General features: G+C 40.7%; 1 protein-coding gene across 1 annotated transcript; it reads left to right on the top strand.

Moving 5' to 3' along the window:
• Nucleotides 1–1,431: 1,431 nt before the first annotated feature.
• Nucleotides 1,432–4,996, top strand: LOC131891813 (protein FAM200C-like). The gene is made up of 2 exons (XM_059241485.1): nt 1,432–2,755; nt 2,840–4,996. The coding sequence occupies exons 1-2, from the start codon at nt 1,432–1,434 to the stop codon at nt 3,211–3,213; spliced, it is 1,698 nt and encodes a 565-aa protein (XP_059097468.1). The 3' UTR covers nt 3,214–4,996.
• Nucleotides 4,997–17,456: the final 12,460 nt, after the last annotated feature.

The raw sequence follows: 17,456 nt of genomic DNA, 5'->3' as shown, positions 1-17,456 counted from the left end.
AGCAAGCTGATGCTATGCTCCTATGTGAGGGCGATAATCGACCTCAGATCCGCCTGAGGCTTACTGGAATTAAATGTCTAGAGCAGGGGTTCTTAACCGGGGGTATCCATACCCCTTGGGGGTATGAGACCCAAATGCTGGGGGTATGGGACTCNATATCGGCACATGGCTTCTGTTGTGGCGTGGAACGTCCACTCTGCACCAGAGGACGCCAAGCGGGACATCATTTGGTCCGACATCGGAGCATTCCCAACGCATACACCTTGGCACAAAAGGGTTAAGCTGACCCCCATCGTGCTGCGAACGCCTTTGGATCTCAATCCAATCTTGGTGTACGCATATGAGCCTTTAACGCCGACCTCCCCGTGGGACGAAGCTATACTGTATCCATAGCTCTCCTCTCCCAAATGTATATTTTTGTAGACTGATTGGTGTTTCTCCATCAGTCTCCGTTTCTACCTCAACACAACAACATAGCATCATCATCATGGCTCTTACCAAACCTCTTGAATCAGCGGTTTCTTGACCCATCTCCCCGGGTATTCGGACAATTCCCTGCCCATTCACGCTGTCAATGCAGTTGCGAAACACCCCGTCTGGGAGCCCCGTCGAACTCGAGCTCCACATCAGTCAAGAGGAACGCCGGGATCTGCTACAGGATTCCCTTGTCCTCTCCGTTGGCCAGTGTTTTGGTGACTTGCCTACACCACCCACTTCATTTTACCAGTCTCATCCCCAACTGTCTTTCTCGACGGATGAACCTCCCCCGATCTCAACTCCTCTGGTGGTCCCGACATCTCTTGGGGACGATCCTATTTCAACTTCGCCTCTTCCCAATCCACCCCAGAACAATGCAGTTGCTCTCACCCCATCACCTCGGCCGTCCAATCCTGATCTCGTCCCGGCTTTTCCAAACCCCAAGACTCCACCTTCTCTCCTGCCTGCATTTGTCCGTCGATCTTCCCGTGCCTTCATTTGCGAATGCGCCAAGGTCGAAAAGGGGTCGACACGGGACCAAATCATCCTCTTCTTCCGTGGACCCAACCTCTACCCGCACGTCCACCTTGGATGCCTTTTCCAGCGCTGACCTCCAACAGGAACTATGTAAACGGCTTCGCCATTCCTAATCAATCTCTGCTCTTCTCCCTTCCTTTTTTCAAGAACCTCAAGAACGCTCTACATCACTTGACAAATTATTCCATGAAGAACTATTACTTTCAGTATTTATCCTTCAATTCTTTTGAGGACCATCCTATTTCAACTTCGCCTCTTCCTGATCCAACCCAAGACAATACAGTTGCTCTCACCCCATCACCTCGGCCGTCCAATCCTGATCTCGTCCCGGCTTTTCCAAACCCCAAGACTCCACCTTTTCTCCCACCTGCTCGCCCCTCCGTCCACCACACCAATGATAAACGTTCATGGTGGTCCATGCCATCATCACAATCCCGCGACCACCCTAAACCCCGTCCTACAGTTGGTTTTGGCTTCACCTGTCTGACAGAACGAGATGGAATAGATAGACCCCAGTGCATGCTGTGCAATTTGGTAATGAGCAATGGAAATTTGAAGCCATCAGGACTGAAGGAACATCTCGAAAGCAAACACAAAGATCATGTTGGCACATCAATTGAGGCTTTTAAGTTGAAAAGAGTTCGTTATGATCAGAAAGCAACTCTTTCATCATATGGGTTTTCTGCTCCAAGAAAACCTCTTCTGGAAGCCTCCTACAAAGTTTCGTACATGATTGCCAGAGAAAAGAAGCCACACACAATTGGGGAGACTCTCGTGAAACCCTGTGCGCTAGAGATGGCTAAAATTGTGCTGGGAGAGGATGCCGCGAAGAAATTAAGTCAGGTATCCGTGTCCAACGACACTGTGCACCAGAGAATTAAAGACATGAGTCAGAACATAATAACCCAAGTTGTCAGCGAGATAAAACAAAGTCCTGCAAAAATCAGCATGCAGATCGATGAATCAACTGACGTTTCAAACCACAGTCAATTGCTTGTATTTGTACGATATGTACATGAAAAGAACATCAAGGAAGAGTTTTTATTCTGTGAACGACTCGAAACCACAACCAAAGCAGTTGACGTATTCAAGCTGATCCAATCTTTCTTTGATCGTCATGAGCTGGCATGGGATTTGATTGGGTCTATTTGTACGGATGGCGCTCCTGCCCTGATTGGCAAGATATCTGGATTCGTTGCTATAGTCAAAGAGAAAGCTCCACATGTGCTCACCACCCACTGTGTTTTACATCGCCAAGCTCTAGCATCCAAAACCTTGCCAAAGATACTGAAAGAAGCGATGGGAATAGTTGTGCAAACAGTCAACTTCATTCGTGGACGTGCATTGAATCAGCGGCTGTTTAAAAAATTCTGTGACGAGATTGGAGCGGAACACGGAGTGTTACTGTACCACACAGAGGTACGTTGGCTGAGTCGTGGCAGTGTTCTCACACGTGTAGTGGAACTTCAGGATGAAATTCTCGAATTTCTCAAGCATCAACAATCCCCTCTAGCAAAGCACTTTGAAGATGAACATTTCATTGTTAGCCTGGGATATTTGGCTGATATTTTCAGTCTTCTCAATGATTTGAACACATCAATGCAAGGAAGGGATGTGGACATCATTCAAGCCAGGGGCAAAGTCGTCGCATTCACAAGGAAATTACCCATCTGGTGTCGCCGTGTTGAAAGTGGTAACCTGGCAAACTTTCCAAACCTTGACAATATCCTTACTAAAGATGGTAAAACACTACCTGTAGAAATACTTCAAGAAGTCAAGAATCATTTGGAAATTCTAAGTACAAATTTTGAGGGTTACTTTTCAGATACTAATGATCTTTGCATGGAATCGGTTTGGATACAAAACCCTTTCTCATTTGATGTATCGAGACTGAGTGATAACGATTTAGCAAAGGATGATTTCATTGAATTCCAAGAGGACCCAAGAAAGAAAGCTGATTTCGAAAGGGCTGGGATGGATGTCAAGCAGTTTTGGTGTGAACAAATCTCAGCTTACCCAAGCTTGGCAATGAGAGCAATGAACGTTTTGGTTCCCTTCACAACCACGTATCTCTGTGAAATAGGATTCTCTGCATTATTAAATATGAAATCAAAGTGGAGAAATAGACTTGATGTGTCAGATGACATGCGAGTAGCTTTGTCAGCAACTGTACCACGATTCGATGTTTTGATTGCATAAAAACAACAGCAAATATCTCACTAGGCTAGTAAAAGTATGTTTTATGTTGTCGATTTTGGAAAAAAAAATTACATTTATTTTCTCTTTTTTCTTTTGTGTAATAAAAATGGACTGTAACTTTAATTTTGTTTTCACTAGAAATGTAATAAAATGATCAATGCTTATGATTTTTTCATGTTCTATTCCTCGCAATCCATATCTAAAGTACAGGATATTCAAGGTACTGACATATTTGGAAGACATACTGGCAAATAATAGGATTGGTAATAATTATTTCAACAGTCAAGTGAAGGGGGTATGGTACCATATTGGACAATCCATTGGGGGTCTGGAATCATTCGAAGGTTAAGAACCCCTGGTCTAGAGGTACAGAGTGCTTCTAAAGTACAACTTCCGTTTGGCTCCTTGTCCCCCGTTGGCAACTCATTTCTCATGAATGCATCTTCCCTCACTCCTCGCATCATTTCTCACCTTCTGTTTTCGTCCCCTACTTCGACTATACAATCCGACTCCTCTTTCGTCGGTCTCAATACAATGTGTATGGCATTTTTCTTGCAGTATCCGTTTCATCATCAATGGCTCTCACCTTCGTTTGCTGCTGGATCTACATTCGCAGTGGCATGATTTCAGAACTCCCTCTTCCTGATTATCCCGTGGCTGTTTGAATTTCACCACTATCTCATTCTCGTTACAGCAGCATGACCTCTTTTTCCCTTCACAAGTCTGGCTGCGAAGTCTATATGGAGGGTTGCTGGATTGTCCACGGGATCATCAACCGAACACCCTGCAGGCTCACGTCAAACGAGGGATTAGTCATTCATTTTGACCCTGGTGAGGCGGCGGAACTTCTTTCCCTTGCTCAAAACGACCAGCCATCTTCCACAGCTCCTCGACAATCGCCACCTCCTCATCCACAGACTCCTCCCAGGTGTCAGTCTCCTCCTAGAGGCACCACGGCCAATCCACCCCTCCCCAGCTCCCAACGCCTTTGCCTTTACCAAAGACTCTGCCTCCCCTTCCTCCGGCTAGACGGCCCGTTCAACAATCGACCCCCCCACCTAGCCACCCCTACTGGCCACTACAACAAACAGTTACACTTCAGTGAGAGCCCATAAGACTTATCGCCCACAAACCCAACAATGGTCCTCTTTTGTGTCAAACCCCAATCACCCTTGCATCACATCATCAGGTCACCCGGACTTCCGACAACACAATCCATCCCGTTCAAAGACGCCACCCGGTAAACAAGGGCCCACGCCACGCCGTCATAATGCCCAACCACCGTCAACAAGCCATGCAAAACGTCCTCGTTTCCCACAAAATGCCCGTACATTTTCGCCTACCCCTCCTCTTCCTCCTCGTCCTGACTTTTCATTGATGTCCAAAACTGACCTAATTGCCCGGTTTCGTCAGTATACTCGCCGCAGCCGGTCTCCCAAATGACGAAAGACCTTTGCCTCTTCCCGTTTGAAGCTTCAACACCAAAAATTTTGAAAATCTCTAGTCTCCTGATCTCAACAGTTGTAACCATCCCATGTCCTTAAAAAAAACCTTTTCTCTTGCGATGCTATTATTCTACTTTTTTGACAAGGCACAAGTTCCCCTTTTGCCTTCTCACAAGGGCATGTATACGAACTACAGCATCGTCATGAGAAAGTCAAGCTGAAAGCATGATGGAACAAAAAGGGACTCTGAAAGTCACAAGTTGCGACAGACATGGGATGGGCGCACTCAGCGCGACTATCCTCTTCTCTGTTCATACTAAGATGCTCCTCCTGAACAAACGGCAGTCTACGACTTACTCTCTCTCAAAGTCAATTCTATTCATTTTCTTAGCTAGTCTTTTGTTTCACTAAGTCTCATGTCTTGATCTCGTTGAACTTGATTTGAGCAATGTACTCAAATTCATCTAGAGAAGCTAACCGATCGTGCAATCTTGCCATCTTAGCATCAATTTCGTAAGCAGGGATTTTCAGGGACACTTCTTTGGCCTGAGGCTCACTGATGTCTTTATGAGCCTTTAGGCTTAGCAGGAAGCAGTCCCAAGTTCCGGAGCAAGAAGAAATTCCGTGCTTGACACTTTCTTCGGAAATTTCGTAGACTAACCTGTTTTTACTTCAGTTAGATTTTTCAGAAATCAAATCCTTTTCTGGGTAGGGGATCTTCTATTTCATTTTGGCACGGAACAATCTTTTCTTTAAAAGCTACCTTTTGACTTGCTTTCTTCGTGTTAATATTCACTGTTTAGATATTTGTTTTTCTGAGTGGAATTTTACAATATGCAACAGACAAGAACGTATCCCTCCTTTGATGAACTAACCAAAACCTTGTTACTGTAAAGATATACTTACCTATGATGGATTTTCATGACCAGTTCCAACAAGCCCTAGACGATAACTAACTCTCCAATCGCCCAATGCGGTTGAGCTAAAATACACAAAAGGGTTGCCAGGTTCAAGAGAACTAAAATAGCCAAACTGAGATTTCAATTTAGCCCAATTTAGCCATTTCAATACAATAACAAAGGTCTAGACTAATGTACATAATAATAAGTTTTATTATCCCAAAAAGTACATATATTATGTATTTCTTATTCCAAAGCAGAAATATCATGTACTTCCGATTCCTTAACATAATAGCATATTTATTTATATTTATATAATATTTTTATATTTAGCATTTCTTTAGTCTCAAATTATGACTCAGGTTAAGACTCAGGTTAAGACTCAGGTTAAGACTCAGGTTAAGACTCAGGTTAAGACTCAGGTTAAGACTCAGGTGGTTAAAGACTCAGGTTAAGACTCAGGTTAAGACTCAGGTTTAAGACTCAGGTTAAAGACTCAGGTTAAGACTCAGTGTTAAGACTCAGGTTAAGACTCAGGTTAAGACTCAGGTTAAGACTCAGGTTAAAGACTCAGGTTAAGACTCAGGTTAAGACTCAGGTTAAGACTCAGGTTAAGACTCAGGTTAAGACTCAGGTTAAGACTCAGGTTAAGACTCAGGTTAAGACTCAGGTTAGAACTCAGGTTAAGACTCAAGTAAAGACTCAAGTAAAAGACTCAAGTAAAGACTCAGGTTAAGACTCAAGTAAAGACTCAAGTAAAGACTCAAGTAAAGACTCAAGTAAAGACTCAAGTAAAGACTCAAGTAAAGACATCAAGTAAAGACTCAAGTAAAAGACTCAAGTAAAGACTCAAGTAAAGACTCAAGTAAAGACTCAAGTTAAAGACTCAAGTAAAGACTCAAGTAAAGACTCAAGTAAAGACTCAAGTAAAGACTCAAGTTAAAGACTCAAGTAAAGACTCAAGTAAAGACTCAAGTAAAGACTCAAGTAAAGACTCAGGTTAAGACTAAGTAAGACTCAAGTAAAGACTCAAGTAAAGACTCAGGTATAGGACTCAAGTAAAGAACTTCAAGTAAAGACTCAAGTAAAGACTCAAGTAAAGACTCAAGTAAAGACTCAAGTAAAAGACTCAAGTTAAGACTCAAGTAAAGATTCAAGTAAAGACTCAAGTAAAGACTCAAGTAAAGACTCAAGTAAAGACTCAGGTAAAGAATTAGTTGACGTCCTAGAAAAATGTTAAGAATGTAGAACTTCATGTTATGTCCAGCACTTATACTGAGTACTTTAATTTAAAACAGTCCATGATCAAATTTTGCCCAAATTTAGCCATTTAGCCACTTCAAATTGTTATAGCCCCAAGGGTCTCAATTTAGCCCAAATCGAAGAAATTTGGCTATGAATTTAGCCATCTGGCAACCATGAATTACACAAGCGGCTTTCCTCCTCCTTGCTTTGCAATCTGGCGCGTTGAGACCCAACGGTTGCGCACTTGCAAAGCCTCAGTTGCCAGGTAGGTGACGTCACTCGATATAATACGGCTGGGGTCAACAGGTGAGGATAGGCTGGGAAACGAGCGGTTTTATGCTAAGTTAGGCAATATTAAGCAATGTATCTCGGAATAAACGTTAGGACACCAATTAAAAAAAGCATCCAAAGGTAGAAAAATGTCCATAGATGCAATATAATTGCAAGTTTGAACTGAAAATTGAGTACAAGAATCAGATTTATATGATTGAAAGTGCCACCTTATAGAAAGGTGTGTTGATGAGACTACTTGGAGTGGTTGGATATGTAGATTATGTTTTTTTGTCAAAATGAGTTGTTTAATTAGTCCATTATATTTTGTGAAAAGGTTACAGAAACTTTAAAACAGACTCATAAAAAAATTAAAGAACTGTTTACTTATGGAAAACGATTTTAGCTTGCTGAATTTAACCCCATTGCAGGAATCAAACCATAGTTTCATCAAGATTTGATGCTATTATTAAAATTTATTCAATATAATTATTCATATTACATAATGTGATCTAGTTTTATGACAAACAGTTTGGTTTGTAAGAGCATCTAAAGATGGTTTATCCAACTTGCAATCAGTCAGTGTCATATTCTAATGACCTCCTTTATGTGTTAAAGATCAATCAACTATCAAAACTTACAAATGTTTAAAAAAAGACAAATTCATGAACACTTAATCATGTTCAGCAATTAACTTAAGATCATTATGTTGCTTTGCATAGGTTTGATCTAATTTGAAAAAAGTGTTTTATAAATTCATCTAGATGTACTTTTGCAAACTGTAATCAATTGACATCATATTCCAATGACCTTCTTACTCAATTACGAATCAACCAATGTCATAACTAACAGAACACTTTTGTAGAAGCTTTGAAAATGAAACAAATGTAAAATTCATCATTCCAAATCTTTACAGACAAAGGGAATGCTTTTTTGCAAGTTAAAAGTAACTGTCACAAAGAACCAATATGTTTTTCTTGTTTGTTGTTGATTGCAGTAGTTGCTAGTAAAGTGGATAGGATATAACGAGATATCTCAAGTTGTTATAATTTGAAATTCAATGGAAAAATGTGTTTTCTATAAACTGTTTATTTATCAGGTCAAGAGTAATGGATTTTTTTATGCTTTCAGTTCTCAGGTCTTGATTAGTTCTTAAAGTATGATGATTATTCCCTCCTTAAAGCCTTACAAAATAAAACTAAAGATGTGAACAAGTTGCATCAAATAACTAAAATATTGTTTCATGTCAAATCCAGGGCACTTTTGTGCCAAATAAGGTAGGAATGAAGTTCTTAAGGTTAACATCATTATTATCTTTTTGGAAAAAGCGCACTTAAACTTTTAACGAGGGATGAATTGAAAGTTTAGTGCTTTCCATTCGTTTTTACTGCCGGCAAAAAAAGCGTTATGGGCCGTTTGGCCGGGTGGCGGCTGCTCTGAGAAGCTTGGGCCGAAATGAGTTTATTACATCTATTAACAATACCATGGTTCTCTATCACGGTTATCATGATTTAGCATCAAATATAGAGACACCAAGGCATACATTCCATTCAAAAATATTCTAAATTGCTTACTTGGCAAATTTTCTGTGTTTCACGCACCATCAATCAACTCGTTAAGTTGACGGGCCCTTTTTTGGGTTGAGCCAGAGCTTTGCCCACTCAGACAGTGGTAATGTTATTCTCCACCAATTTGTTGGCGGTGCTATTTTTTTAAACTTAACCTAACCTAGTTAAACCTAACTTAACCCAACCTAACCTAACACGATTTTAATAACCCTTAAAGTCTTTATCTAAAACCCTTAAATATTTTGCAACTGGAATGGAAATCACTAAACCTCCCAATTCATTCTGTATTTAGCATGGAAAAGTATTGTAAGACTTCTGACACACGTTTTCCATGGATTACTTTGAGCAATATTTCGAAATCCATCTTAGTTTCTATATTTTTAGCGTCTAAAAAACCTAAACAACTACTCTTTTGTTCAATCAATCTAAGATTTACTTCTTCGTTTTTCTCAAATTTGGCTTATGCATGGACTGTTTTTCCAACCTAACGTGGTTCAGTTTGTAGTAGATTTGTTCAATTGCATATAAGTTCAATCAAATACAAAATACATGAAGTTTTAATGTTTGAATTTCAAATGCTGTTTACGTACAAAACTTTTATTAGAAGGTGTTATCTCTGTCATTTTAATCTTTAAATTGTTTGTTTCAGCTCATTCGGTGTTAAAAAAATCTTATCAAGTACTTGTGGATGCCAACTTAAAGCCTACCCTTTGTTTGTTGCAAGCTTTTAGCTTCCATATCATTGAAAAAGAAGTAATAATGAGGATGGTTGCGCGATGGGTGAAAGGTAATATTTTAGTCCTACCCACCAATGAGACAAACACGGCCCAATTTTGGGGTTCTCATTTGAACAATACCATTTTAAGCGATGTTTCCTCTCTGTGCTCCTCCCTCTTCTATTCGCTATGACGTCACCCTCCAACTCCGTTTGTTGACTATCTGGGGGTGGCATACCTATATTTTAGGGCCTTGGAAGACCCCTCTTTTCTCACCAGGGTTGCCAAATGAACTCTAATTAGTTGCGCGTATGAGCACTTTCGTGCGGCATTAATTTTTGAAATAATCGCTCAATTGTATTCAACCCTAAAGAGCTAGATTTAGCGACCTGAATCAAAGGGAATACCATGTATTACCCGGATTGTAAATGATGTATTAGACATTTACTACGGGATGAACAAGCGACGGGCATATTATCAAGTTGGAATCAAGTTACAGCGGGCAGCCCTGGTTAATGTTTGGGAGAAAATGGATCTAGTGCAGAGTGGTGGTCTCAACGACATTTCAAAGGAACAGGCGCTTTTATTAGAATCCTGTTCATACGGTGCATTACATTCAAATCGTTGTTAGCCAGGAATATAAGATTATAAAATTTTCTTACCATAAATGGCACTAAATGGCCAAAAAATGGTATCATGATTTTAAGTTCGTCTTTTTTCTAAATATTTATGAACGTTTCAAGACTACTTTTTGAATCCTACCTGCCATGATACGTTGACATGGTATTTTGCATCGAAATGGAAAATACAAGAGAATAAATGTCACGGGTGTCTGATTGTGTTTGAATTTTGTCGTCACAATGCTCTGGGTTAGGGCGAACATTTCAGTCAAAATGACGACAATTCACATATCTTTGAAACGTATTCAAGAACTATTCTGATGGCGTCAAATAGATATATCTTTGTTGTGGCTAGTATTTAGAGGTCTTGGATACTTTCATTACTCTCATTATAAAACATGAAACTTTGAAGACGGCAATCTTCAGGAACCCTCTGCTTTTCAGCCAATACCAGATAATTTCCTTTTTAACAAAGGGTACTTGAAAGGCCTATCCAATCCTTGTCCTTGCCCAACTTTTTGTTTTCAACTTCTGCCATTCCACCACCTACGGCTATATTTCACACCTTCCAGTGATTTTCTGCATTTTTTTTGCCACTTACTGGCACGAAGTGGCAGAACTTGGTATATGAATTCTTTTTAAAATCTATATTGCTTTTGCTTAGGTACATTAAAAACCTCACAAGTATCCCATTTTATTTCTTAGTCGTCTCATCTCTTCTTTTATAGAGCCTTTTTGTGGCTGAAGTTTTTTTTTGTAATGTTATTAACATTCTTTTTTGCAATAAGAGTTTAGAAAAGAACGCTGCGACTTGAGTCCGAGTATCCCTCATGTCGTGAACGATCACAACGAAAAGCATTCTGTCCCTCTCCAACCTCTCAGGGCGGCTTTACACTACGATGGAAAACCGAAGATTGAATTAGATTTAAGGATTGCACGACTAGTTTTTGGGCACAAATGAAAAATTCAATGGCATTACATGCCCTCTGTATTTGCTCGTAGGATAGGCGCTCTGGGAGAAGGAAAAGGTAAAAAAATAAACTTATGGCCCATGCTATTATTTAGATATGGCCATTTTAAAAATGTTGTATGCATAGGCTTAAGTTTTGGCCAGTAATTGAAATTAATGACCAATACTTTATGAAATAATAATTGAAAAAACACCTTCTAAAATTAAAACAAACATTCTCAAACTTCACATAAGCAAGATTTTGTCCAAAATAACATTTCATTGCCTGCAATAAAAAATATGTGAATACATCTTTAACTCCATAAAACAATTTACTAAAAAAGGAAAAGACAAATGAGGGGTGTTGCTTGAAATTGTAAAGCGCAATATTCTTTTAACATTAAAGTCATAGCTATTGAAAAACGTCCGAAATATGTTTGAAATGGAGCCTTTTTGAAAATGGTTGGTATAATATGCATAATAGAAATTCAAAAAAAGTGCAAAGCTGCATCATTTCATTCCATTCCTCTCACATCTTTTGATTTAAGGTCTCTTTCTCTTAATTTGCAATGGATAATAAAACTTGAAAATACAATTATCTTCAGGAATGATTTTTGGCTGTCCTAAAGGAAGGCATAACCAGAGCAACTAGCAAGGGTTATGTCCTCTTATCTTAATAATAAGAATGAATTCCTATGAATGGATGCTATTGTCTCTTCAGTAAAGATGCCCTTCACACGCCTTTTGGTCTCGCGTGACTGGTCATTCGATGCTCTCGCTGTTTGCATCGTTGCATCTAGTTCTCTTCAGTCGTGTGTCGTTTATTCACTCGAGAGTACATCTCTCGTCCGCGATTGCCTATTCGCTGTTTTCTATGCTCATTTTTCATGTTTTGTTTGTCTGTTCTCTCTCATCAATCTCCGTTCGTTGTCCGTTGTACCAATTGTATATTTCCTTCTTTAACCTATTGTTTTTTCCGTCATCCTCGGCTCGTACGTCGGAACTCGGCCCTTTTGTTTTTGTTTTTTCCGCTTCTTCGTTTTCTGTCGTCGATATTCGTCTCTCTCTTTCTCGTTCCTTTGATGGTTTCTAGCATCTTTCTTTCGGTTTCTATCTCGTTTTCTTCCGGCCAATCATTTACCAACTTCTTGCTTTTTGCCAGAGATTGATTGAATTGATTTGTTGGATTGACATTAAAATGAGTATGTGGTGAGACTGTCCAAAATTTGGATGACTTACGTAGCCGTCTTAAGAGTTTCACAATAGTTCCCTGACAACCAAATGTTGTTTGAGTCTCTTTTCATCAATAGGCACACTTCACTTTGATTAGTTTTCTTGGTTTTACTTTCTTGCTTACACAGGGAAAATTGACTTAAGCGATGATGGAGTTGCTATGGTAGTTCTTCTGAATGTTGTAGATGTAGTTGTGTTGAGAAAACGCGAAACTTTATTGAAGAAAAATATTTAACAGATGGAGAGGTCTACAGGGAAGTTCTGGAATGTTTTTGGTTGAGTACAGCCCAGTAATTGTTGAAATAGAGGGGGGCGGACAATGTGAATGGTGTTCATAGAGCAAATTTGAACTATTACTGATTCATTCCACTAAACTGGACTGAAAGGATCAAAGATTGAGAGAAATTCAATCCCATTCCTCCTAAGTATTTGTGGTTAGTGTCCTGAAAGTCAGCTACAAGTTATAACAAGTGCATTAGGCTCTGGCTTGAGACCTTCAGTTATCATTGGCCATCCACGCCTTTGAAAATGTACTCTAGGCATGGAACAGTACCACTTGTTCCTAAGGAATTAATCAGACTTTTTTAATCAATCGGTCACGTCGCCTGTCTTTCGACTACCTATTAACTCTTTCTTACAAGGGATGTGCTGGGATGAAGTGCTACTTAATTACAAAATTACAGCAAAAGTCTTACCAAAAGTCTAGCTCTCTGAGTTGCTACAAGCAAAAGAATTATTCTATTTATCTAGGATGTATTTAAAATGGCTTCGATTTTCTCTAAAAAGGAATGAGCACGAGTGTATTTTTTTTACCGTTCCCTGCTCAAGGGCCTATCTACAAGGAAAATAAGGGAAGGATGCAAATGCCTGAATTTTTATCTGTGGCAGAAAATCAACGTGATTGAAGTGGGCCTGTGGTGGGACAATTTCGGGCAAAAACCTCCAGTCTTTCACTGTCCCAAGTCGCAACACAAAGACTCATCAGCAAAAACTCGCCCAACACTAGTCCTACTTCAATCTAACTGGATTCAATCTCGGTTTTCATCTTATGGCGCGTCTACACGAGGAGAAACATTCTGTCACAAAGTTTGTGTCTAACAATTTCGAAATGTTGGTATTTGACAACAGTTCATCTCGAGCCGTCTACACTAAAAACTTACCGATAAAACGGTTACGACAAATTTTTTGATTCAGATTTCTAATTCAGACGAACTTTGCAAGTGATTGTATCATTTCTTCAATGTGGTCTTCATTTCAATATTTGATTGTCATGATGGTAAACACGATAATTAGCATAATTGCACATAGGGAAACTGAGGGATTAAAATTTGAAAAACACGATGGCACTTCTTTGATGAGAATGTTTCGCTTTTCCAAAAAGTCCTTCTTTTTAGCCATTTCAATCTGTGCGGTCATATTTGGCCTGAAAACCGATTACAACTGAAGGCGTTTTGCCCCGTTATATGAAACTGTACCATGAGCCACCTGATGATGGCAATTTTAACTAAAAAATTGCTTTCGAAAGGATTTTTCGACTTCAATATTCGACTATAATACTATACCAATATTGGAAACGAAAACCCACAATTTTCCACCTCATCTATATTGTCTGAATAAATGGACAACAGTTTCTAAGAGATGTGGCGGCTTCGTGAGTCAACTCTGACTCCTGCAATCGTTGAATGTGACAAATTTTTTCGTCTTGTTCTTGTCGCCTGTTCTCTTTGAAAAAAGAACAGGTGGCCTTCGCTATTCACATATCCTTTATAATCTGCATGTTTGGCAAGGTCCAAGGTTCCATTTACTTGCCAACGCGGGCATGTATGACGAATTTAAAGGATCGTTCATACGAGGGCCATGCGCATACAACTAAAGTCATCGTCATGAGAGAGCCACACACTGAACCCAGAGAGGGAGTCTATACTCCAACATGTTGCGAGCATACATGGAAACACGCATTCGAAGCTCCTTGCTCTTGAACTGCTCCTGCTGTGCATTATAAAGCTACGGGGCAGTCTATGACTTACCAACTAGACCAACGGTCCTAAGAGCTAAATGATGTGTAATCTCAATTTACATTGAGTAGGTTTTTGAAAACTTTAGTTTCATTAATGTTTTTAGGTATGCAAGTTTTTTATGTGGTCTAGATCATAAAGCAATTAAAATCAAAACTGTTCTCAATAGCTTTCTGAGCTGAAAAATGCCAAAGATGTGTTTTCGGGAATTTCCTTTCAAACTTTAAAGGATATTTTACCACTTTGTTCGTATTAAATCAATTTATTTTGACGGAGATTATCTGCCCAGTGTGGAACACGGGGCAATCCACGTAAGAGAACCTAACGAACTACTATCCCTCAATGAGCGCAAAATGAGCGATGTGCAATGAATCGATAAGGGCTGTCATGTCATTAGTAGTGCTCTTTATCCGCTTCCTTGTCGGCATGTTGCAATGGGACTCAATGGCAGAACTGATTTTTACAGCGCGTTTATCTATTTTACCATTTTTTACTATCTTTAAATTATGTGCGTGATCAGAAGGTACTTGCTGGCCTAAAAATTCGTTGGCCTTGTAATCTCACAAACTTTGTCGACCAAATCATTGCCGAAATTCAGCTTAATTGTTCGAAGTGTCCAATGCCCTCTTATCTGGACGTCGTGAACTGCAATACGGACTAAAATCGACTGTCTTAGAGGCCATTTTCTGAAAACTTAACTTCGGATGGGCGTTCTGCTCGGCAGCTAAATAAAAGCAACAATAGGACAGATTACATTGAGTAACATGAGTACCAATCCCAGATAATTTTATTGCTTCACATTCAAGTACCAGTGCGATATGCACTTAGTTACGACATTCTAACCATCAGCATTCCGATCAATAATGCAACCAGGGGGCTGGAGATTCTTCAATTGTCCTGCGGGAATTAAATTTCAGGTTTACGACTATAATTGTGTTTGAAGGACAATTTGCCTTAGTGTACATCAGTTTACGTTAGATTTTTTTTCTCAACAATGTTTGAACAAGGCTGATTTCAAAACTTGGGATTACAATCCGTTACTTACATTCACTCTGGGGGGACAGTCAAAAGAAAAAAAAAAAGCGCTTCTCATATCCTTCCTGTCAATGAAAATTACATAGTATTTACAGCGACAAAATTTTTTAAAAATATTTCTAGCTCCAGTGCGTATGGAATTGGAGTATCCCAAGGCCATTTTCGTAATTCAGCTTCGAGCCTATTCAAGTTAATTCCTAAAGAGGACTAGCCATTCTTTTTCTATGGAAAACCACGTCACTGACGAGTTTTGTACCCACCATCGAAGCGTTCCCTTTTACCTTGCACGAGGGTATGTATACGAACTTAAGAGCATCATCAATGAGAAACCCACACCTGATCGAAACGATGGAACTGGTCCCAACAATGTTACGACAGACGTGAACAGGTGAAGTAGGCGCACCTATTTCTTAGCATAGTAAGCACGTTTTTCTGAATATAGGTGCAGCCTATGACTTTTTCTCTTAATTCACATTGTTAGTTCGTAGCTCTACACGTCCATTTTTATTGTTCAATACAATCTCAACAGCTTCTTTTGATTGTCTAATTTCCAAACAATCTTGGACAGCATTTCTTTATTATCTAATTCAACAATTTGGAACACATGATGAGATTCAAGGTTCGTATTTTCAGTTTTCAACTTGGGCAAAAGCACTATTGAGCTCTCTTTAAATCCCAAAGGGCCCTGGGTGCTCAGAACGTTTTGAGTGGATCCATTTTCAAGTTGTGAGACTAACTTCGCATTGAAGGATTGATTCATCTTGAACTGATACCTTGGTTATCTTTAGCACTGACAGACGCTGCATCCCTTTCGCGAAACGCCGTTCCTGTCATAATGAAATTGCGACTATGTATACGAACCAAAACTAGCCTCGTCATAAAGGTTTATACCAGAGGGAAAAGACAAGACGCCTAAGTCCCAACAACGTGTGACGGATGTAGAAAAGCCGCCGTAGATTGCACCGTTTCCCTCTGCAAATACTGTTGTTCTTTACCTTAAATATACACAATTCTGTGACTCACTACACCCTTTCGAGGTCAGCACTTACCTATTTCTTGGCTAGTAAAAATTGCGGAACATAGTTCGGCAATACAATCTGCATTCTGTCCAAGCTACTCCATTGTTGTGTACACTTCGTGACTGCATGTATTTCTGACTAGAATTAATTAACATTGGAAGAGCTGATGAGCAACATGCTCATCACGGCGATATCACATCTCCCTGACACAGGGAGGGGGAGTCATCCGGGGTCACGAGGCCGTCCACACAGGGATCACGAGGCCGTTCCCAACACAGGGATCACGAGGCGGTCCCACACAGGGATCACAGGCCGTCCCGAACACAAGGGATCACGAGCGCCCGTCCCACACAGGGACCGGGGCCCTCCCAACACAGGACACGGGGGCCCTCCCAAACAGGGACACGGGCCGTCCCCAAACACAGGAACACGGGGCCGTCAGGCGGATCACGTCCACCGGCGGGTCTGGATGCACGGGGGGGTCTTGGTGCCAAGCCGGGCGGGGGTCTTTGTTGCCAACCGGGCGGGTCTTGTGGCCAACCGGGCGGGTCTTTGGTGCCAACGGTGCGGGTCTTGTGCAAAACCGGCGGGTCTTTGGTGCCAACCGGGCGGGTCTTGGTGCCAACCGGCGGGTCTTGGTGCCATACGGGCGAGTTCTTGGTGCAACGGCGGGTCTTGGTGCCAACGCGGCGGGGTCTTGTATGCCACCGGGCGGTCTTGGTGCCAACCGGGGTCACGATGCCAGAACCGGGCCGGTCACGGTGCCACCCGGGTCACGAGGGTCTGGTACGGGTGTTTGGCCCGTTGCTCACGCTCAATCCCCTCCACGGGGAGAGCCACACAGGAGCCACAGCCGGACTGGCCGACTGCCGCCCATGTTCTGTTCGCTTCGAGGACTGACAATCGTATTTCTGATAGAATACATAACATTGGAGACATGAGCAACATGCTCATCACGGGGATGATCACTTCTTATATGTCTTCTTTTGGACATAATGAAGCCAAAATGCGATCTTTGTGCAGAGAATACGTTCATTATGATCAACAGGTGAGGACAAAGCACATCCAGATGCTGTGAAAGTAAGAGAGAAGATGAAATAAAACAGTAACAAGATCCATCTTTGAATCGAAAAAATTTATGGAGAAGTCTGGAAATGTCTAAGACAGAGATTCTATGTTATCAGATTACCCATAACAATGGTTTAGCAAAAAAGTAATTCTCTCTCTTT

The sequence above is a fragment of the Tigriopus californicus genome, chromosome 2, assembly GCF_007210705.1.
Source record: "Tigriopus californicus strain San Diego chromosome 2, Tcal_SD_v2.1, whole genome shotgun sequence".
Lineage (NCBI taxonomy): Eukaryota > Metazoa > Arthropoda > Copepoda > Harpacticoida > Harpacticidae > Tigriopus > Tigriopus californicus.
Note: the sequence above shows the minus strand (reverse complement) of the source record. Positions and strands in the feature narration are given on the sequence as shown.